Below are 24,225 nucleotides of genomic sequence, written 5' to 3'. Positions count from 1 at the left end.
CCCTTCCCCCCCCCCACTGCCCACAATTGGCCCTCCCTTCCCCCCCCCCCACTGCCCACAATTGGCCCCCCCTCCTCCCCCCCCACTGCCCACAATTGCCCCCCCCCCACTGCCCACAATTGGCCCTCCCCCCCCCCACTGCCCACAATTGCCACCCCCCCCCCACTGCCCACAATTGGCCCTCCCTTCCCCCCCCCCCCACTGCCCACAATTGGCCCTCCCTTCCCCCCCCCCACTGCCCACAATTGCCCCCCCCCCACTGCCCACAATTGCCCCCCCCCCACTGCCCACAATTGGCCCTCCCCCCCCCCCCCCCCCCCCCCACTGCCCACAATTGGCCCTCCCCTGACTGTGGCGGCATTGGATTGAGGCAGCCGCCTCACTGAGTTCCTGACGGGTGAGACCATAAGAGACCCAACGCCGTCAGGAACTCAGCTGGTCAGAGTCGGAGCATCGTGGGTCAGGCCTCTGGCAATGTCCGTATCGACTCGCACTGTACGCTACTTTGGAGGGGGAGGAGAATCGCAAAAGCGGCGCCGCCTCCGATTTCGTCGGAAACTTGGATACGCCGGCGGTTCGGTGAACAGGATTTTGATGTCGGCGAGCGGAGATTCCAGCCCAGGAGGTTTGTTCAGATGATGTTGCTACTGGTGTTTCTACCGTGTCCAGAAACAGCTCTTGTCTGTGAAGAGTGAGAAAATCTGTATCATTGAGCAGCTCCAGGTGTGCCATTGGTCACATGCTAAACTATTTTATTGGAACATCTCCTCGAACTGGATTTTACAAAAACTATACTCCTGGAGAAGAGATGGAGAATGCCTCCCGCGTGCTGGAAAGAAGCGAAGGTGGATATTGACTGTGAGGACGCTGCCTTGTTGCTTAGCCTGGCTGACTTCAGCTTTCCACCTTGTGTGTGAAGAATGTTATCCAGTTCAGGAACAAGCTGCTGGTCTCCACTGAACGAGTCTGTGAGGAGTCCAGGATCAGTGACATTAACACCTCAATAACAAAGCTGGAATATCGATTATCTCTCATATTGGACTGGGAAATGAATCTCTGCAGAACAATTCAGATGTTGGTATGAAATCACAATGAAAAGATTGACCAGACTCACTCCAAAACAGCAGCACTAACCGCTGCCATTCCAGCCCCTGCAGCACTGACCGCTGCCACTCCAATACTGCGGCACTGACCGCTGCCACTCCAGCCCCTGCGGCACTGACCGCTGCCACTCCAATACTGCGGCACTGACCGCTGCCACTCCAGCCCCTGCGGCACTGACCGCTCCCACTCCAATACTGCGGCACTGACCGCTGCCACTCCGATACTGCGGCACTGACCGCTGCCACTCCAGCCCCTGCGGCACTGACCGCTGCCACTCCAGCCCCTGCGGCACTGACCGCTGCCACTCCAGCCCCTGCGGCACTGACCGCTGCCACTCCAGCCCCTGCAGCACTGACCGCTGCCACTCCGATACTGCGGCACTGACCGCTGCCACTCCAGCCCCTGCGGCACTGACCGCTGCCACTCCAGCCCCTGCAGCACTGACCGCTGCCACTTCCGATACTGCGGCACTGACCGCTGCCACTCCAGCCCCTGCGGCACTGACCGCTGCCACTCCAGCCCCTGCAGCACTGACCGCTGCCACTCCAGCCCCTGCAGCACTGACCGCTGCCACTCCAGCCCCTGCGGCACTGACCGCTGCCACTCCAGCCCCTGCGGCACTGACCGCTCCCACTCCAATACTGCGGCAATGACCGCTGCCACTCCGATACTGCGGCACTGACCGCTGCCACTCCAGCCCCTGCAGCACTGACCGCTGCCACTCCAGCCCCTGCAGCACTGACCACTGCCACTCCGATACTGCAGCACTGACTGCTGCCACTCCGATACTGCAGCACTGACCGCTGCCACTCCAATACTGCGGCACTGACCGCTGCCACTCTAGCCCCTGCAGCACTGACCGCTGCCACTCCGATACTGTGGCACTGACCGCTGCCACTCCAGCCCCTGCAGCACTGACCGCTGCCACTCCAATACTGCGGCACTGACCGCTGCCACTCCAGCCCCTGCAGCACTGACCGCTGCCACTCCAATACTGCAACACTGACCGCTGCCACTCCAGCCCCTGCAGCACTGACCGCTGCCACTCCAGCCCCTGCAGCACTGACCGCTGCCACTCCAGCCCCTGCAGCACTGACCGCTGCCACTCCAGCCCCTGCGGCACTGACCGCTGCCACTCCAATACAGCGGCACTGACCGCTGCCACTCCGATACTGCGGCACTGATCGCTGCCACTCCAGCCCCTGCAGCACTGACCGCTGCCACTCCAGCCCCTGCAGCACTGACCGCTGCCACTCCGATACTGCAGCACTGACCGCTGCCACTCCAGCCCCTGCGGCACTGACCGCTGCCACTCCAGCCCCTGCAGCACTGACCGCTTCCACTCCAATACAGCGGCACTGACCGCTGCCACTCCGATACTGCGGCACTGACCGCTGCCACTCCAGCCCCTGCAGCACTGACCGCTGCCACTCCAGCCCCTGCAGCACTGACCGCTGCCACTCCGATACTGCGGCACTGACCGCTGCCACTCCAGCCCCTGCGGCACTGACCGCTGCCACTCCAATACTGCAACACTGACCGCTGCCACTCCAGCCCCTGCGGCACTGACCGCTGCCACTCCAATACTGCGGCACTGACCGCTGCCACTCCGATACTGCAGCACTGACCGCTGCCACTCCAGCCCCTGCGGCACTGACCGCTGCCACTCCAGCCCCTGCAGCACTGACCGCTGCCACTCCAGCCCCTGCAGCACTGACCGCTGCCACTCCAGCCCCTGCAGCACTGACCGCTGCCACTCCAGCCCCTGCAGCACTGACCGCTGCCACTCCAATACTGCGGCACTGACCGCTGCCACTCCAGCCCCTGCAGCACTGACCGCTGCCACTCCGATACTGCAGCACTGACCGCTGCCACTCCAGCCCCTGCAGCACTGACCGCTGCCACTCCAATGCAGCGGCATTGCCACTCCAATGCAGCAGATTGTACCAAGCAGTTATTGCACAGATCTCCCACATTACAATCCCGATTGATGAAATCAATTGAATTTTAGTGACTGAGCTGAGTAATCCTCCATGTCTTGCGGGGCGCCCGCGGGGAGGACGGCAACCGCGCATGCGCGGATGACGTCATTTAAGCGCCGCCGGCTGCGTTATTTATGCGGCGCCGCTTTGAAGCGGGCGCCAAGGACCGGCGCGCGAAATTGACGCAGCGCCGATCCTGGCCCCCTGGGGGTGGGAGAATAGGGGGCGAGGAGCGGCCTCCGACGCCGGAGTGAAACACTCCAGCTTTCACTCCGGCTTTCACTCCGGCTTTAACTCCGGCGTCAGCACTTAGGGCGCAATTCTCCGCAACCACGGTCTGTGGGAGAATAGCGGGAGGTCCGCTCCCGCACCTCCCGCTATTCTCCCACCCCCCCCCCCCCCAAAATGTCGTGTCCGGTTTTGCAACACGCCACTCGGAGAAACGCAGGCCGCCGTTTCGGACCTGTTCACAACGGCGGCAACCACACATGGTCGCTGCCGTCGTGAACATGGCGCGCCAGTTAAGTGGGGGGCGGATCGAGGATCGAGCACCACGACCGTGCTCGGGAGGGGACGGGCCCACGATCGGTGCCCACCGATCGCTGGGCCAACGTTTCAAGGGGATGCACTCGTTCCCCTCCGCCGCCCCGCAAGACGTGGCGGCTTGATCTTGCGGGGCGGCGGAGGGGAAAGACGGCAACCGCGCATGCACGACTGATGTCATTAGGAGCCGCCGCGGCGTCATTCTTGGCTGGCCGGGCCTTGAAGCCAGGGACAAGCCCTCCTATCCCCCCAGGGAGGGGAGAATAGGGGGCCGGGAGAGGCTTCCGACGCCGTCGTGAACCTCTCCGGGTTTCACGACGGCGTCGGGCCTTGCGGAGAATTCCGCCCGTAGTCTCCCGTTGGGAGAATCGCGCCCACTATTTCAGTAACTGTGACTGGATTTCCTGCTCCGCTGGATTCACAAGCAGCAGATTGTCTGCGGCTGAGACACTCAGCGAGTTGGGACAATCATTTGAAGAGAGAATCTGTGTCACTTGTAGTCTCCTTCCTCACTCATTATTGATTCCGTCCTCTGTGAGAGCAGTGATTCACAGGGAATTGAAACCCTTTGCAGTATCCGAAGTGAAGAGGTATCTGTTAGCAAGTACAACAAAATCTCATTACCTTTTCGATCAGGGCAGCAACACGAAATACAGCTGCAGTCACGTTTCCTTAGTATTATATGCATGAGCAGCTTTTTAATATTATTTTCAATAACGTTTCTGGTGCTATTTGATTATCATAAATGCAATTCCAGCGCAGAAATTGTGTTTTGAAAATACGACGTGGGGGTAAATGAGTGGGATCAATCAGAGATGTTGCATTTGTTCTGTTAGCCATTCTTCACAAACATGTCCCTGTGACAATCTCCTGTAAATTCTGATTAGGAACATTACTGTGTTTTGAATGGAGAGTTCACCTGAGGAAGGAGCTGTGCTCCGAAAGCTAGTGATTCTAAACAAAACAAACCTGTTGGACTTTAACCTGGTGTTGTAAGACTTCTTACTGTTATAAGTTGGTTCATGGTTTTATTACATTGCATTTGGTAGCAGGCATATTATAACTTGGTTTCTGCTGCCTCACGGTGCCGAGGTCCCAGGTTCGATCCCGGCTCTGGGTCACTGTCCGTGTGGAGTTTGCACATTCTCCCCGTGTCTGCGTGGGTTTCGCCCCCACAACCCAAAGATGTGCAGGTTAGGTAGATTGGCCAGGCTAAATTGCCCCTTAATTGGAAAAATGAATTGGGTACTCTAAATTTAAAATATATATATTATAACTTGGTTTCTTTGGTTTAAGTTCCAGCCACAGTCCCGAGCATTGGCATGTTTTCACGCGGCCTCCTTCATCACCTCAGGATATCCCCAACCCAGGGCTGTAACATACGCCACATGATAGCCAATTCACGCACAGCAAGCTCAAAATAAAAACACACGTGAGATAATAATCAGAAATGGGTTTTGGTGATATTGGCTCAGGAATTATTTTGTCCAGGGCAGCATCTGCCCTTAGTCAAACGGTACCTTTGCATCTTACACATCAACCCTCGAAGCTAGGCAAGGATTCAGTTAAATGTATGTTGCAGTCCTGTCTATTTTCTGGGTTTGGGGATATCCTGAGGTGATGAAGGAGGCCACGTGAAAACATGCCAATGCTCGGACTGTGGCTGGAACTTAAACCGAGGAAACCCAACCCAAGTTATAATATGCCTGGTACTAGATGTTTGGGCCTGTAGGAGGCTGGAATGGGGGGGGGGGGGGGCAGCTGATGATTAGGCTTGGGGGGGGGGGGGGGTAGCTGATGATTAGGCTGAGGAAGAGTTTTGTTCCAGGTGAGTTAGGAGGCTGACCGAGATTTTCCCAGTCGAACCGGCTGGGGGTTCCGATCTGTGGTAGGCTGGAGTGTCGGCACTCCTGTGTCTGGGAGAGGGGTACAGCCAAGGACCACCCTATAGAGGGGCTCCTGCCCCACGCCCCCCTGAAGCTGTATTGCTTTTTCTGAAGTGGGTGAGGGGGCACCGTCTTATTCCCCCCCCCCCCCCCACCTCATCCAGTTAATTATCTTTTACTGTAGCTTTGAGAAACGGCCCAATTTTCTTCATTCCACAGGGAACGTGTCTCCTTACTGACGGGCGCACTGTGTGTGGAAATCTTAACTTCATCGATTTTCCCCCAGAGGCAGCTTCCTGACTCTAAACAAACCCAGCTCCCGTTTCATGTCACCTTGGTGAAAATCGCAGTCCCTTGTCTCCACGTGCTGACGCGACTCCCTATTTCCAAATAGGATGCCCCTCCTCCATGCGGATAACTGCCGTCTGCCTCATTTAACTCATTCTATCGAGGGGGGTCCCAGCTGTGGGAACAGGTACAGGGAAGCCTTTATTTTTAAACAAAGATGGGTTTTCTGCCAACAGCAGGTATGCAGTGATCTCTGGGACCAGACAATACTGCAGCTGTGATCAATGTGGCTGGGCAGGTGGAACAAAGGCTGCTGCTTCCTCAGCAGCAAGCAATGCGACCTTTGCCAGTGAGGGTCAAAGCAGGAACAGCCATTGTCAATTGTGTGTAACGCAAGGTCATTATTCCTGAAAAATCCAATTGCAGCTTTATTCCTCCGAGATTTTGAGTGGACAGATCGGAATGACATAGAGACGGAGCTCATTTGTCCTTGTAAGCCTCCACACTGACAGATCAGCAGATTAATGGGGGGGGGGGGGGGGGGGGATAACACACACCAGTTTCTGTTTGGTCGGCATTCCTGTGGTTGCTTTCTTGTGAAGACGGAATGCTATTTGGGAATGCTCGTAAACTGCCTCTTAATTTTGCTTTTATCTCTGTTCAACCATAAAAATATTTCCTCGCTTTACCCTCCAGTCCTGTGCTGAATTTGCTATTTTCAGTTGGGGTCATGTTTAGGCTGTGTAGCTGATCCCTGTATCCCAGGGTTAGGGAAGCAGGAAGATTATCCATGTTTCTCCACTCTGGATTTCCGTGCTGTGATTGCTGAGGACACCATATTGCCCTTGGCATTGCTGCCACTGCGCGTTCAAATATCCTCCCAGATTTCTCAGAATTCAGAATGTCCAATTCCGCTAACAGCACATCTTTCGCGACTTGTGGGCGGAAACCTGATCAACCGGAGGAAACCCTAGTGTTTGTGATGCCTGTCTCTTTAAGAGTAAGAGATTGTAGTGTTTGTGATGCCTGTCTCTTTAAGAGTAAGAGATTGTAGTGTGTGTGATGCCTGTCTCTTTAAGAGTAAGAGATTGTAGTGTTTGTGATGCCTGTCTCTTTAAGACAGCACAGCTGAAAGGGGTCACCTGATTTGGAGGACCAATGGGATGCGAGAGTGAGTGCTGTCTTGGGAAGACATCTGGGGCTGAATTACGTAGAACATACAGTGCAGAATGAGGCCATTCGGCCCATTGAGTTTGCACCGACCGACTTAAGCCCTCACTTCCACTGACCGGACGGGGTGGCATTCATGGGGGGGGGGGGGGGGTCTGCCAGGGAATTGGAGGCCCCCCAGGTGCATGCCCTCTGGGCAGGATGGTACCCTGGCACTGGTGTCACCCTGGGCACAGGCAGGGTGCCAGGCTGGCGCTGCCAAGTTGGCATTTTTGCACGGTAGTGATTGGACGAGGAGTGCTCTGTGCGGGTGTGGGGTGGTGAGGGAGAAAAGGTGTTGAAATCCTCCCACCACCAAAAAAAAAGCGAAGTTAAACATTTAAAAAAGGGTCCAAAAAGGAAGAGCTGTAGTTCCCGCCAAAATTCCAGAAGTGCGGGAAAAGCGGAGACAGAGAGAGAGAAACAGCAACTGTGGCAATTTTTTTAAAAAACAGTTGGCCGGCATAAAGCAGTAATGTATTTAAAGTTGTACAACATTTAATGCAGCAACCACAAGAAAGAACAAAGGACAGGAAAATCAGAGAAGATGCCAGATAGAGGGCAACTCTAAAAGGGGACTTTGTAAGCAACTGATGACCTCCAAAGCAGAAAATGAAGACCTCAATGAAGGGGCAAAGTTGGAGCTCAGGAAGTAAGAATCCCTTGAGGAAGAGGCAATGCCAGGCTCAGTCTAGGCAGTGAAAGACTGCCCAGTGGAGGGCACCCTATGTTGGGCCCCATGGAAGGGCACCAAACGACCTTTAAATAATTAAGGAGCTGAAAACAAGCAAGACTGGTTTGTGTCCCATCCTTTTATGTTGTAATGAGAAACTCATTGAGATTTTTAGCAATAAATGACAAGCAAATGATAAAGCTGTAATCGGTCAAACAGTAAGGTAAGCCACAGCAGAAGTAAGAGTGAAGAAAACAAGAATTGGGTAAACTGTACCAAGAACTAAAGCAAACAGAAAATGAGTTAAATGTTTGTGACCCTGATGTAAATGAGAAGCGGCCCAGCGATATCAAAGCTAAGAAAAAAACACAAGCACAATGAAAAATGTGGAAGTATCTGGGAAATCGGCTGGGCGACAGGGTGGCACAGTGGTTAGCGCTGCTGCCTCACAGCGCCAGGGTCCCGGGATCAGTTTTGGCCACTGGTGACTGTGCAGAGTCTGCACGTTCTCCCCGTGTCTGCGTGGGTTTCCTCCAGGTGCTTCGGTTTCCTCCCTCAGTCCAAAGATATGCAGGTTCGATGGAAAGTGTCCAAAAGGTTAGGTGGGGTTACTGGGATAGCATGGGAACTCTTTCAGAGGGTGGGTGCAGACTTGATGGGCCGAATGGCCTCCTTCTGCACTGTAGGGATTCTATGTGAATAAAAGATAAAAAGAGTTGAGGGAAAAAGCACCAGCTGAATTCAGCAAAGGAAGTCACAGCCTGCAGCTCGAAGAGCCACGGAGTCAGTTTTGTGATGGGTGAGGGAGCTCCTCATCTCAGAGTGAAATGCATCAAAGCTTTGATCTGTGGCACTCGTGTAGAACATCCTGAATCATCGAGTCACCGTACTGTTGAAGCAGAAATCAGAGTAGAGCTATCATTTATCAGAGCCATTATTGGGAATTCTGTACAGATCCAATTAAATGATCAAACTACCAGTCGTGTGGAATACACAAATGAACTGGAAAAATTGGCATTCTGCAAAGAGACAGAAACTGTCTGGTGTTTGAAGATGCTGAGGAAGACATAGCAATGGATAAACCCGAAGAGAGAACACAACTGTTGGAATGATGGGTGGCAGGGTAGCACAGTGGTTAGCACTGTTGCTTCACAGCGCTAGGGTCCCAGGTTCGATTCCCGGCTTGGGTCACTGTCTGTGCGGAGTCTGCACATTCTCCCCGTGTCTGCGTGGGTTTCCTCCGGGTGCTCCGGTTTCCGCCCATAAGTCCCGAAAGACGTGCTGTTAGGTGAATTGGACATTCTGAATTCTCCCTCTGTGTACCCGAACAGGTGCCGGAATGTGGCGACTCGGGGCTGTTCACAGTAACTTCATTGCAGTCTTAATGTAAGCCTACTTGTGACAATAATAAAGATTATTATAAGTTAACGATTCAGGAGAATTGTCTAATAGTCAATTTCAAACCGGGTGGTTCATGGGTGGATTTTAGGAGGATCACAGGACCATGCATTGTGGCATTCCTGATTGCAGTAAGTAGCGCTCAGCGGTTTTTAAAAATGCCGGCCGCGACTGGCTTTCAGAATGCCAGACATTCCAGGAGACGGAACTTTATGACACAAATTAAGTTCCAGAATCAATACCGTGACTTGGAGAGTGACACTGTCTGCAGAGTAAAGTATGCAGTCTGTGGTTAGGGCAGAGTCTGGGACAGACGCGGAGCAGCAGCCTGTGTTTAATAATCCCATACAAGGCTGTCTTTGGGACTCTGCATAGTTGAAACCGGCTGGAAGTGTTATGTTAAATGCAAGCTTCAAGATCTCATCATTGAACAATCACTACATCAATTTACAAATGTCGAACTTGTGTGTGAATAACGTTTATTTTGAACGTGTTTGAGTAAATCACTGTTGAAGATTGTGTAACAAAAGGTTAAAGGGGGAGGAATGTACTGTTTGTGGTGACATATTATCAAGACAGTACAGGCAAAGAGGGTCACCTGACTTGAGGGACTATTGGGACTATCACATTGTGAATGGTCCCAAATTTTCAGTTCCGCCGAAAGTAACTCCGGTTCCCCGGAGACTGGATGGGTGAGCCACACACATTGGCTGGACTTGGGCGAGACTGGAAGATCCGGCTAGCAGCCAATGGGGAGCTGCCTGTAAACACTCCGGAGGGTGCTGGGAAATCACAGTCAATGTATTTGAAAAATTGACATTTAAATATTTTTGTGCAATATTTAACAATCAACCCCCAACACCTGACTCTAACCTCCCAGTTTGATTCTGTTTTTATCCCCCGTGTGCTGATCTCAATCTCGTTTTCCGTGTCTTTACTTTCGGACAGAGCGAGTCATTGTTCTGACACTCACTCTGGGAAAATGTTTTGTTTCTTCACCACTCCCTTTGCCTTTTTGTTCCAGGTCACCTTGGTCATGTAATCCCTCCCACCGTATCCCAGATCTTCCATATTCTTCACCTCCCCGTCCTTCCTTCCAACAGCACGAAGCCCATCACATTTCCACCTTCCTGCCATTCTGACCAAGTTATATTCTGACTCGAGGGTAGCACGGTGGCTCAGTGGACAGCATTGTTGCCTCACGGCGCCGAGGTCCCAGGTTCGATCCCACCTCTGGGTCACTGTCCGTGTAGCGTTTGCACATTCTCCCCGTGTTTGCGTGGGTTTCGCCCCCACAACCCAAAGATGTGCAGGTAGGTGGATTGGCCACGCTAAATTACCCCTTAATCGGAAAAAAATAATTGGGTACTCTGAATTTATTATTTTTTTTAAAGTTCTATTCTGACTCAAAACACTGAGTGTTTCTCACCCAAAGCTGCTGCCAAACCTACTGAGCATTTCCGGAACTTTTTTGTTCTTATTTCCCACTATTTTGCTTTTATTTCCCATGTATCTTGATGTTCAGGATTTTCACGAGGAGGGCCTCAATTAAACGCACCTTGAACCGGAAAGCCGAAGTACCTTGAAGCAGATTCATCGCAATGTTTGTTTCCATCCCAGAAAGCTGTCATTCGGACTTTTCTTTAAAAATCGTATCAATTTCTCAGCTATTGCATCTTTTATTGCTACAGTTCTAATATCCTGTCCGAAACGGGAATGGTTTTATCCCAATGTGATTTTGATTGCTGCAGGGAAAGTGCCCAGCCGCATATCATCAGCAACTAACCTCTGGAGTAATCGGGAAATCATTCCAATTCATTGGTCATTTTAATAATTATTTTGGAAGAGCTGTGTTTCGAGATGGGTTGGAAGGGGGCAGCACAGCAAATAAAATCTACTGTTCCAGAAGGTTCAAATTTGCACCAATTTCCACCTCTCCATGGAATGCCGACATGTTAGATGATGATTTATGCTGCCTCAGGAGATTAGTTAATCCATTGTCATACACCAGTATATCTACAAACCAGGCCGATGAGATTGGCGGAAGGAGTCTGTTCCTTTGTGCCAGTCCTGTTTGACATTATAAACACTGTGCCAGCTGCATCGTGTCTTCCAGATACATAGAAGGTTCTGGGGGGGGGGGGGGGGGGCGAGATTGACGGTGCAGATGCTGGGATGGGACACTAGGGGCACAGTTTAAAATTGAGAGCTCACCCATTTTAAGGTGGCGATGAGGAGGGAATTTCTTCAGAGATTTGCCGACCTTTGGAATTCTCTTTTACTGAGAGTAGCGGAGGCCCGGTCCTTGAATGTATTCAAGGATGAGTTAGACAGATTCTTGATCAAATGAGAGAATCGGGGTCGGGGCAAGCAAGAAAACGGAGTGGAGGCCACAATCTGATCTTATTGAATGTTGGAGCCAGCTTGATGGGCCAAATGGCCTCTGTTTCTTGTGATCGAATGTACCAATACACCTCTTGTCTTTTTGCAGGCTAGTTTAGCTGCCAATAGACAGGGATCATCACCGAATGGGAATGTGTCACAGCAACCGGTCTCTACACAGACAACGGTGAGTAACAAGTAATGCAGCCATCCAGATTCACAAACAGGGCACTCTCTTTATTTACACAGGAGATGCCACAACTCCCCGGCAATTTAGATGTGTAGCAGGAAGCAAGTCGAAGGCCGGATGCTCTGCTGGCAGCAGCAATCTCTGGGGTCCACCAGCCCACGGCCCCCAGCTGGGATTTCTAAAGAAAAATACCTTCGCTTCTGGGAGCTCAATCAGAAAGAAAGTCTTAAATTGTGGAAGGGATCAAACCACTGATAAAATACCCGTTAATTATGTGGTCCCAGGTGGCATAGTGGTTAGCACTGCTGCCTCATGGCGCAGAGGGACCCGGGTACTATCCCGGCCCCAGGTCACTGTCTGTGTGGAGTTTGCACATTCTCCCCGTGTCTGCGTGGGTTTCACCCCCACAACACAAAGGTTGTGGGGGTGCAGAATAGGTGGATTGATCACACTAAGTTGCCCCTTAATTGGAAAAAAGAATTAGATACTCTAAATTTATATATTTTTTAAAAATGATGTGGTCCCAGAATACATTGAATGATTTAAAATCTGCAGCACAAGATTAGGCCATTTGGCCCAGCTGGTTCCTGCTGGCATTAATGCTAAAAAACAAGTCCACTCCCACCTCTCTCCATCACACCCTGTAATATCCCACTTGGTAAAAACGCAATGGGAATTTCTTCCGAATGACTGTGGTTCTGTGGGAAGTGGGATTGTCCGAATGACGGCAGGAATTCTGTCAATGTCGCTGTACCTGTCTGTGATGAGATGGCGGTACAAGGACGGACGTCAGTCGCTGCGTGTGCTCGACATGGTCTCCTTGTTGCTGGATTTCACTCGTGCACTCTGACCCTCTGTAGAAATCCAATTTTAGTAGATGGATGGAAAAGAGAACTCCTGAGCTGTCAGCTCCAGGATCAGGGTTGGGATGGCAGTGAATGAGGAGCACATTATTAAAATGTAACATTATTCACTGTGATGCATGTATCTTCCAAAAATGTGACATTTTTGCATGTTCAGTGCTGGCCACTGGTAGTTTCAACAGGATCTGGGTTTACTCCAGTGATCAGGGATGTCTATGCTCCGTACAGTGCTCTGTATCTCCAGTACACACACCTCTTACAACAGGGACTTTCTTTTATAATAAAGGTAATTCATTAATGTTCTGGGGTTGAAAATGATCACCAGAATTAGTCATTTCTATCTTTACTTTGGATAACTGAATACATTTACAGAATCAAATGATTTCTGACTCTCCGACATGGCTGGATTATATTTCAATTTATTTTCCGAATTGATGTCAGTTAATAATCTGGGAGTTCAGAGTTTTGAATATTGGGTAAGAAAGTGACTGTCAGCTGCCACATTAACTCGATATGCTCAGGTCTGGTGCCTTTCAGTCAACCTAAACTCTGCTGCCCGTGTCCTAACTTAAATAAAGTTCCGTTCACTGTTCAGCCTACTGCTCAGCATTGCCTCTCAGTTCGGCAACGTCTCATCCTTATTTTCAAATTGCTCCATGGTCTCGCACCTCCCTATCTGTCATCTCCTCCAGCCCGACAACCACCTCTGATCCTCAGCATTCCTTCAATTCTGGCCGCTTACATCCCTGATTCGAGTCGCTCCACCATTGGCAGCCCCATGCCTTCAGTGGCTGAGGCCCCCCCCCCCCCCCCCCCCCCCCACCCGTGATGGAATCCCCTCCCTACACCTCCTCCCTCCTTTAAGAGTCCCCTTAAACCGACCACATTTTTGATCATCTGACCTAATATCTCCTTCTGTGGCTGGCTGTCGAATTTTGCTCTGTAAAGCTCCTGTGAAACACATTGAGGGGTTTGGTTACATTAAAGGTGCCATATAAATACATTGCTGTTATGCGCGAGCTGTGACTTCGATTTCCAATCTTTTTTACAAACATCGCTCAACTTTTCTGGCTGAAGTGCGGGGCGGTGCGACTTTTTCAACATTACCCCCCCGCCCCCCACCCTCCAGCCCCCAACACCCCGCACATGTAAGAGCTACATTTGTTGAATAGGCGTGCGGAAGCCTGTTATACACAATAGGATTGTAGCCCACCATTGTGTGGATAAGGTCAGTTAACATTCCTGATTTAGCCTCCCGTTCAAAGGGTTCTTTCATTAAATATTTTCACAGCTCTCTGAGTAACGCTGTTTTTTTTTATAAATTTAGAGTACCCAAGTAATTTTTCCAATTAAGGGGCAATTTAGTGTGGCCAATCCACCTACCCTGCACATCTTTGGGTTGTGGGGGTGAAACCCACGCAAACATGGGGAGAATGTGCAAACTCCACACGGACAGTGACCCAGAGCTGGGATCGAACCTGGGACCTCGGCGCCGTGAGGCAGCAGGGCTAACCCACTGCGCCACCGTGCTGCCCTCGTAACTTTGTTGTTAAGTGTGGAACCTGCTATGCGCAGAGCAGAGCTAGAGGGACGCTGTAATTGGACAGGAGGGAGACCGAGATTTCTACGCTGTTATCTTTCAGTCCGGGTGTGGATGTGAAACCAGGACCTGGGAGCACGCACTGTCCACAATGTCATAGGGAAGAGCCACAGAACCAGCAACTTCAGGACAGGCCAGAGAACATACTTCGATTTGTTTTTCACTTAAAGCCACTCCATTATTTGATGGGCAAGTGGAGATGAGAATCTGGAACAAAGAACAAGAATAAAGAAAATTACAGCACAGGAACAGGCCCTTCGGCCCTCCCAGCCTGCGCCGATCCAGATCCTTTATTTAAACCTGTTGCATATTTTCCAAGGATCTACTTTCCTCTGTTCCCCGCCCGTTCATGTATCTGTCCAGATGCATCTTAAATGATGCTATCGTGCCCGCCTCTACCACCTCCGCTGGCAAAGCGTTCCAGGTACCCACCACCCTCTGTGTAAAAAAACTTTCCACGCACATCTCCCTTAAACTTTCCCCCTCTCACCTTAAAATTGTGACCCCTTGTAATTGACACCCCCACTCTTGGGAAAAGCTTGTTACTATCCACCCTGTCCATACCGCTCATAATTTTGTAGACCTCAATCAGCTCCCTTCTCAACCTCCGTCTTTCCAATGAAAACAATCCTAATCTACTCACCCTTTCTTCATAGCTAGCACCCTCCATACCAGGCAACATCCTGGTGAACCTCCTCTGCACCTTCTCCAAAGCATCCACATCCTTCTGGTAATGTGGCGACCAGAACTGTACGCAGTATTCCAAATGTGGCCTAACCAAAGTCCTATACAACTGTAACATGACCTGCCGACTCTTGTACTCAATACCCCGTCCGATGAAGGCAAGCATGCTGTATGCCTTCTTGACCACTCTATCGACCTGTGTTGCCACCTTCAGGGTACAATGCACCTGAACTCCCAGATCTCTCTGTACATCAATTTTCCCCAGGACTCTTCCATTGACCGTATAGTCCGCTCTTGAGTCTAGATGCAAACGTTTCTGGAAATTGCGTCCCAGATTTTTCCAATCCAACCAGCCCCCCAACAAACATATCAGCAGAGATTCCGGACAAACCGCTCAAGAACAGTTCCTCCAGACTTTCTGCCAAGATTAATGGCAGGAGATGAGGAAAATTGAGCCCAAGTCCAAATCATTTGCGAAACAAGAGCTGGAGTCAAGAAGCATTGGAGGTCTAATTAAAGTTGGAATTTGCATTGAGGCACAGCAAATTGACTCTGTTTGCCATTAAAATGTTAATGGACGGCATCTTGTTTCTTTGATTTAGATTAACCTTGCGACATCCCCTGCTGCTGCCCAGTTGATAAGCCGTGCTCAAAGTGTTAACTCCGCAGCTGCCACAGGTATTGCTCAGCAGGCAGTTCTACTGGGAAACCCGACGAGCCCAGCTCTAACTGCCAGCCAGGCACAGATGTACCTGCGGGCTCAGATGGTAAGCAGCAACCTGGTGCGTACTTTAGTATTGTATTTATAATACCATGTCAAACATGTATCATCTTTATGGATGGCACATGTAGCAGCAGGATATCTGGTGATTAATCACCGTCTAATGAAGATTAACTTGCAACCTAGAATTCTGACGTGATCTATAACCTTTGATCCTTTATGGCCATGCTGTAGAGACAATTAATATTCTTCCCAGTTATATTCCAGCTTGAACATTTTTTTATTTTGTGTCGTGGGCTCAGATGAGATATTTCTTGGGGAAGCAAGTAATGTTTTGATTTAGGACAGCACGGTGGCACTGCTGCCTCACGGCACCGAGGTCCCAGGTTCGATCCCGGCTCTGGGTCACTGTCCGTGAGGAGTTTGCACATTCTCCCCGTGTCTGCGTGGGTTTCACCCCCACAGCCCAAAGAAGTGCAGGGTAGGTGGGTTGGCCACGCTAAATTGCCCCCTTAATTGGAAAAAATTAATTGGGTACTCTAAATTTATTTTTTTGAAAATCCACCATCCCTGTCCATCTTTGGGTTGTGGGGGTGAGACCCACGCCGACACAGGGAGAATGTGCAAACTCCGCACGGACAGTGACCTGGGGCTGAGATTGAACCTGGGACCTCGGTGCCGTGAGGCAGCAGTGCTAAACACTGTGCCACCGTGCCAACCTTAATTTTGAATTTTAAGAAATCTGACCACTCTGCCTCGTCCAACTGTTAATTCATGATAATTACAAATAACATTAATTAGATAGCATGGTAACTAGCTAATTTACAATTAGCTACAATTTACTAGCTAAGTTAATAAATCTGAGAAAGATTTTAAATAACAGACCCGAGCTAGACAATCTGTTATAATCTGCCGCTGTCGGAATCACCGCCTTATTTCAAAATAATTTAAAAAGCTGGCAATAATCTGGTGCCCAGCATAATATCCACTTGAAGTAAAGTGTATGCACCTACACATCCCCCTCTTTGCCACTCCCTCCATCTCTCCGAAAGATGTCAACTCCTTGTTGGGTAAAGATTGCTGGAATACCACTCACCATCCAGCACCTCCCCAAGTCGCCACTATTTGAGCCATGTTATGTGTTGAGGGTTTTAGGTTATCACAGTGGGGCTGAGGTTCTCCTCACCACAATCTGCCCAGATTCATTTCCAGCAAAGTCTCCTGAATCACCTTTGGGGGAACAGGTTGATTATTATCTTCCCTAATATTCTGACCACTGTCCCAGCTGAGAATCATGGGCTGGGATTTGAGTTTGGGATTTCCCCGGTCTATAGGGTTCAGTATCTGTTAGCTGGATAAGTCGGTGAATCCTACACTGAACCCAACAGATAACCACTGGAAACCCTGCCTGCCTGAGCAGGAGCTGCTGGATGGATTCCTCGTGCTGAGCTGGTCAAATGTCAGTCACCAGTGGTGACCCCACTTGAAAGAATTTTCCCATCTTGATACAAACTTTATCACTGACGGGTATGCATTCACACCTGGTCAAGCAGAGCTGAATGGGAGCAGGGCTCACGAGAAACACTTGTCATGGAGTGGTGGGTAAGTGGATGTAAAGATGTGAAGATACATTCCCGACCAGATAGTTACCCCTCATGTTCTAACCCAGCCAGTCTCTGTCGAGTACACTTCAAACTCCCTTTCAACTCCCCTAAACTAGTTCAAATGGCCCCTTGTTTTTCCCCAAACCATAGTTCTGTCCAGATGGATTTCATTTATTGTTAATAATATTTCAATGGTGTTGGACAATTTAGAATCTGTAAGAATGAAAGAGTGTGTCGGTGTTGAATCTGCTGATGTATTATTGGATTGGAGCCCAGCTGAATTAGTGTTGCTCAGATCTTGGTTCCTGCTCAGCTTTCGCTTTGCTTTGCGTTGCTGCCGATGACATCATTGCATTGGGGACATCTTCCGGCTCCTGGTCTTTCCAACTGCTGATCCACCATGAGAGTCAAACTCCTGCTGATTGCTTCGTGGGAGGAAAATCTGATCTCAAAATTCATCCGAAGACGGAGAGACAATCTCTGATCGTTCTCCTCCCACTTTTCCTGATTAGTGTAATTCCCTCATTGGAATATTGTCTTCATCCTTTGATACCTCATCCACGTGACTATCATTCATGTTGCACGCAATGATGATGTGAGCCAAAGTAGAACGTCACAATCTTCTTCTCGCCCAATCCACATTTACGCCTGGGGTAACTGGAACCTTGGCCAATTGTCAATTCCCTAACTCAACCACGGCAGCCAATTAGGACACCTGAACCATTGCGCCAATGGAAAGCTTCCTTTGGAAATAGCAGTCTAGAATTTCCATGACTCCTGACAAACAGGTGGAAGTGTAACAGCATGAACTCCCACCCACTACCTCCATCCCTACCATAGCCCCCTCATGGACCTGTTGTCTGAAAACTTCAAACATTTTGACCAGTTTCTTAGTCAAACGTTTTATCCATTTGGAATCAGAATATAGAGTCATTTAGGGCAGCACGGTGGCGCAGTGGTTAGCATTGCTGCCTCACGGCGCTGAGGTCCCAGGTTCGATCCCGGCTCTGGGTCACTGTCCGTGTGGAGTTTGCACATTCTCCCCGTGTTTGCGTGGGTTTCGCCCCCACAGCCCAAAGATGTGCAGGGTAGGTAGATTGAACACACTAATTGGAAAAAATTTAATTGGGTACACTAAATTTATAGAAAAAAAAAGAGAATATAGGGTCATTTGAATAATCGGGGTGTGTTTTAGACAACGCCGGTACCTGGCCCATTGTGCTTCAGGAATCACAGACCCACACCCAACATGCCTTAGAGGGGAATGGCAAACCACTTAATAGGCCAAAATTGGAATTGAAGAATAATTGCCGCACAGGAGGCCACCATTTGGTTCCCCTCTCTGTGCCAATTCACTGAGGAGCCCTCCCCCAATTCTACTCCCATGTAAACATTTCTCTCTCCTCGGCGGTTATCCAGTTCCCTTTTGAAGGTCACAATTGAATCTGCCTCCCCATACGGCCCAGCACTGCATCCCAGACCCTAAACACTTGCTGCATTTTTAAAAAAAATATTCTCTTCAAGTCTCCATTGCTTGTTTGGCCAATTACCTTCAATCTGTGTCCTCTAGTTCTCCAGCCTTCCACTAATGGAACAGTTTCTCCCTTCAATCTGTGTCCTCTAGTTCTCCAGCCTTCCGCTAATGGAACAGTTTCTCCCTTCAATCTGTGTCCTCTAGTTCTCCAGCCTTCCGCTAATGGAACAGTTTCTCCCTTCAATCTGTGTCCTCTAGTTCTCCAGCCTTCCACTAATGGAACAGTTTCTCCCTTCAATCTGTGTCCTCTAGTTCTCCAGCCTTCCGCTAATGGAACAGTTTCTCCCCCTCTACTCTGTCCAGATCTCTTAGAATTTTGAAGATCTCCATCAAACCTCCTTTCAACCTTCTCTTGGCCAATAATAAGAACCCCAGACTTTCTGATCTATTGTAGGACAGTGGTTTGGTATTCCATGAGGAATGTTTGCCCAACACAACCCAGGTCTGGCTAGAAAGGGCAGGATAATGAATCTCCCCTGTGATGTTCTTTGTTTGTTTAATTAATATTATTAATGTTGTAGTGTTGTTACAAAGAACATGCAGACTTTGTACTAAATTGAAGTCAATTTATTTACGCTATAAATTGTGAATTCTTAAGTATGCCGAGAAAGCTGAGTATTAGATCAAATATCTACAATACACAGAACTACTGAGAAACACGACTGTCTCCAACCCTCTCTCCTTACTGACTTCAAGATCACATGAACCACTGTGGGGGTTGAGATGTTCTCTTACTCCGTCTAGTGGCTGGATGCTGTAATTACACACCATGATTATTCATCTATTCAAAGATGATATACTAGATATCATGACATCCCCCACTCCAGGTATTGGATATTAGAAGGCGAATTAAGCAATTTCCTTGTGATGGTTCCTCTCCACTCCAATTCCACTGTCACAACACCACCACTCTGCTCTGCGTTGATGCTGATCCCAGTATATGGACAGTTAAAGTCACATCCCATTTCACACACACTATTGATTTGTGATTTATTTGGAGGCATTTCCCACTTGCTGATACTGGTTACATTCAGGAGAAAGTGAGGAGCTGATGTTGGGCAGATAGACTCTGAGCCCCTTGGGTAAAGGCAGAAAAAATTAGCCTGGCTCATAGTATCTGGGTATCCCAACTGGAGTGTGCGTGTGCTGGATACTAGTTGATCACAGGATGAAGGGTGGCAATAATACTCGCTCCAACAGTCCAAACACTCACTGCCTCAGGTTACACGTGAAGAATCTCACAGGTGGGGACCAGAGGTCACTTTGTATTTGTGTGGTTTATGTAGAACTATCATAACAACTTGCATTCACATAGCACCTTTCAGATAGTCAAAGGTGCCAAAGTTTGACATTGAGGCCATTGGGAAAGGTGACCAGAAGCTTGGTTAGTGCGCAGGGTTAGTGCGCAGGGTTAGTGCGTAGGGTTAGTGCGCAGGGTTAGTGCGCAGGGTTAGTGCGCAGAGATCTCAGTGGATTGAGGCTGGAGGTGGACGGGCAGACCGATGACAATGACACACGTGAGGGCTTCAGCAGCCATGAGCTGAGACGGGGGCAGGGGTTGGGCCATGTTACCGAGATGGAAATAGGCGTTGTAAGTGATGGCATTGGTATGTGATAAGAAGGTCGTCTCGGGGTCCGGTATGGCATCAATGTTGTGAATGCTACATCCCAGAAACAGGGTGTGTAGATTAACGTGTAAATGTCCTTGAAGGAGAGAAGGTGGGAAAATTGTTAAAAAGGGAGAAGGCAGATATGCTGCTAATGTAATCATCCAGTCACACCACCTCCAACTGGAATAGAGATGTTCTGAAAAGATCACGCTGCACTCCAATGAGATTCGAATCAATTACTGAAAATTCAAACTGCCTATAAATATCTGGGTGATATTCAGAATCTGCAACGTTTTGCTCCGTCTGTGCTTGCTCTGTCTGTGACAGTCCGGAATCAGCAATTGGCAACACCAATCCCAGGTCTGATTGTCGTGCTTCTCACTGCTTCAGTGCATTGATGTCTCCTATTATAGACAATTGCTGGAATCGCACTCCAGACACCGTCTCGATTGGTTTATTCCAAAGGCTTGTGCTTCTGTGTTGCTTTTTTATAAGTTGCGCTGAGGGAGGTGGATGAAACCTATTTGAAATTATCAATTGAAACACCGTTCGCAAAGAAAAGGCAATAGCAGATGTTTGTCATGAATAAGAGTAAAGAAAAACAGAGTCCCAGGTATTTTCCCTTTTAGCTGGGCAATCCGATCAGGAACTCGTGTGGAATTATGAGAGAGATTTCCACGTGTGCAGGAACCTGCGCATGTACACACACCCATGTACACACACCCATGTATACACACGCTGCCACATGCATGTGTGAATATCGAGCACTGACCAATCAGACTTGGCAGTCCAGCCTTCGGAAGCCGGCCATCACCCAGTAACCTGGTTCTCCGCATAAAAACGAGTCGATCAGTTGAGGGTCAGTAGCACGTGTGGACAATTCCTCAACATGAATTAGCATCTTCCATGAGGAGCAGGAAGGATACAATCAAGAGGGGTGAGGTTGCTTAACTTGGCTACCATTCACCGACTCAATTCCGCTTTCAGGGACAGCAGTGTTTCAGGGAGCATCCACCTCCTCTCTCGTTCATCTAGGTGTGTGTCCTGTTGTCTACAAGGTAAGGTTGTCTTAGCCATCTGACAAACTCTGTTCTTTTCTGCCCAAGGCACCGTTTGGTAAGGTAAAAGGCAACACATTTCATGTAATTTTCAGGCACAGCAAAGTAACCTTGTGCAAGTAGCTAGGACCCTAGGACGTGCTGTTCCTTTGTCCCCCCAGCTCATTTTCACGCCCACTGCTGCTGTCTCTGCGGTCCAGCCCGAGGTCACCGTCTCCTCCGCGAACCAGCAATCAGCTGCTCCACAGGTTAGTTCATCGCATCGTCACTCGGGATCTTTTTAAAGCAGCTTTTGGAATTCTGAGCTAAATGTTATCAGAGTTACTGGCAGGAAGCCTGCATCAAACCTCTGTAATTAACATGTTGTAAATGTGATAAATTGATACAAATGACGAAAGACACTGCCCAGAATATTTTTGAATGATTTGTTCTCGAGATGTGGGTGAAAACCCCAAAGGCTACGTTTTATTGACCAGTCCCTCAAGCGATTTCTTTATCGTCGCCCCCAATCCAGGCTGACACTTTTCTCAGTCAGATGAGATGTTAAACTGAGGCCCTGTTGCCCCCTCAGCTGGTGGGAGAAAATATTGTGACTCTATTTTGAACAGCAGCAGTGGGTGCGGACACTAGATCCAAACTATATACAACTCCTTTTGGTCAAGGTCCCTACTGGGATTCTTTCTGAGCATCTTCAGTGGGATCTTTTGAGGTCCCTCACTGCACTTAATCTTTCAAATTTATGGGCAACGTGATAGCTAAATTGCCCCTTAATTGGAAAACAATAATTGGCACTCTAAATTTATTTTTAAAAATTGAAAGGGTATCTGGTCTGGCCGACTCCTGACTTCAGCCCCACGCAATGTGGTTGACATCTTAACCGCTGTCAAAGGTGATTAGGATGAGCAGTAAATGCTGGCTCAGCCAACAACACCCACATCCTGTGACCGAATCAGAACAAAGCCTTTCCCAACTTGCATTAATAACGAGCAGCTCCCCAGCAGCAGTAACCTGCCAACATCGGGAATGGGAACCGTGGCTGCTCTCTGTCTCGTTCTTCATCCTGAGACTCTGAAACCATCTGCATGCAGTCCATAGGTCAGGCAAAGGGGTAGATTTTAAAGAGCTTCTTAAAGAAAGGAGGCAAGATAGAGCGACAGAGAGGTTTGAGGAAGGAATTCTAGTCTTTCTGAGCCCTTAGCCAAAGGCACGACCACCAACTGTGGTGGAATAATCCACCACGAGTGACGATTCAGACGTAGATTGCTTCAATTGTAGAGCTAGCATTGGCACAGGAATAATGGGCCAAATGGCCACCTGACCAGCCTTGTTCTCTAAGTAACATATATACAGTTGCACAATTATCTGTATAAGTGCCCTGTGTTATAAAAACTGGCCGCACACAGCAAAACTTTATGGGTTCACCTGTTAACTATAATTAAAACCATTATGCAGCCTTCATTTGCTATTCTGCTGCTCAGGCTGCTGTATTCCTTCAGGTGACTGCTGTGTATTCCATCAGACTCCCACCTCAAGCTACTGGAGATGTTGTTCAGGGTCTGCGCAGTCATGGCCCTGACATGGCTGCTGTTTCTGGGAGGTAATGATTTCCAGAATGCCGGGAATGGTCATCTCCAAGGTGATGGTGCAGTCAAAGACGGCAGGGTCTTGTTAGAGATGATTGACATTGGGCCCTTGATGTGGGACAAATGCTGCCTCCCACATTTAGTTTCAGTCCATCCTGTCCACTGGAGAACGGAGTCCTGTTGAATGAGTCGGCTTCAATCCCCAGTCTCAGGTTATTTGTTTGATTTTATAAGGAGGGGAGCAAGGTTAATGAGGCTGAAATGCTCAGGTCTCTAACACTGACACTGTCAAAGCTGGCAGGGTCAGGCAGGGTTCTACCTGACGGGTAAAGGTTGTCCCGTTACTCAGGCCTGAAGGTGCAGCAATTGTCGTCAGCTTGTTGATGCACCGTATTTCCCGCACAATAGCAGCACATTCTGTCCAGCTGTTTCATCCCAGTGGTTATGGTTCGCACGAGCTCCCTCCCAGCAATAATTAACCTCACCCCTTCACCAATTCCTTCTATTCCTTTTGATTCCTTTTTCCCTCATTCTGTTTATCCAGCTTCCCCTTAAACGCATCCCTGCCATTCACCTCCCGGCCCGCCCATGTGGGAGCGAGTTCCACATTCTCCCCACTCTCTCGGTAAAGAGGATTTTCTAGACTGGCGTGCAATAGCCTCACAGCGAGTGGGTTTAATGCTGAAATAAAGGATCGACTGCAATATAATGCTAACAGGATTGCTCAGAACTCGGTCTATTGTCCATCTTGGGTGCCTAAACATAGACAGTAGAAGCAGGAGGAGGCCATTCAGCCCATCGAGCCTGCTCCACCACTCATTTTGATCATCAAGTTCAATTCGCTGATCCCGCTTTCCCCCCATATCCCTTGATCCCGTTCGCCCCAAGAGCTTTTTTTCTAATTCCTCCTTGAAATTACACCACGTTTTGGCCTCAACTACTTTCTGTGGGAGTGAATTCCACAGATTCACCACTCTCTGGGTGAAGGCATTTCCCCTCACCTCAGTCCTAACAGGTTTACCCCTTATCCTCAAACTATGACCACTAGTTCTGGACTCCCCCACCATCGGCAACATTCTTTCTGAATTTACCCTGTCTAATCCTGTTAGAATTTTGTAAGTTTCTATGAGATCCCCTCTCACTCTTCTAAACTCCGATCATTGTAATCCTATGACAGTTCCGCCACCCCAGGAATCAGCACGGTAAACCTTTGCTGCGCTCCCTCCATAGCAGGAACATCCTTCCTCCGATAAGGACACCAAAACAGCACCCAATACTCCAGGTGTGGCCTCACCAATGCCCTATACAATTGC

General features: G+C 49.3%; 1 protein-coding gene across 1 annotated transcript in view; it reads left to right on the top strand.

The window, feature by feature from the left end:
* Positions 1-24,225, top strand: part of LOC119951066 (polyhomeotic-like protein 2) — a 313,199-nt gene that overhangs the window by 204,744 nt on the left and 84,230 nt on the right. The window contains exons 5-7 of the mRNA XM_038774103.1: positions 11,575-11,652; positions 15,405-15,569; positions 21,425-21,577. Coding sequence (XP_038630031.1) covers positions 11,575-11,652; positions 15,405-15,569; positions 21,425-21,577 — 396 coding nt within the window. The remainder of the gene's footprint in view (positions 1-11,574; positions 11,653-15,404; positions 15,570-21,424; positions 21,578-24,225) is intronic.

Source organism: Scyliorhinus canicula, chromosome 16 (genome assembly GCF_902713615.1).
Source record: "Scyliorhinus canicula chromosome 16, sScyCan1.1, whole genome shotgun sequence".
NCBI lineage: Eukaryota > Metazoa > Chordata > Chondrichthyes > Carcharhiniformes > Scyliorhinidae > Scyliorhinus > Scyliorhinus canicula.
Note: the sequence above shows the minus strand (reverse complement) of the source record. Positions and strands in the feature narration are given on the sequence as shown.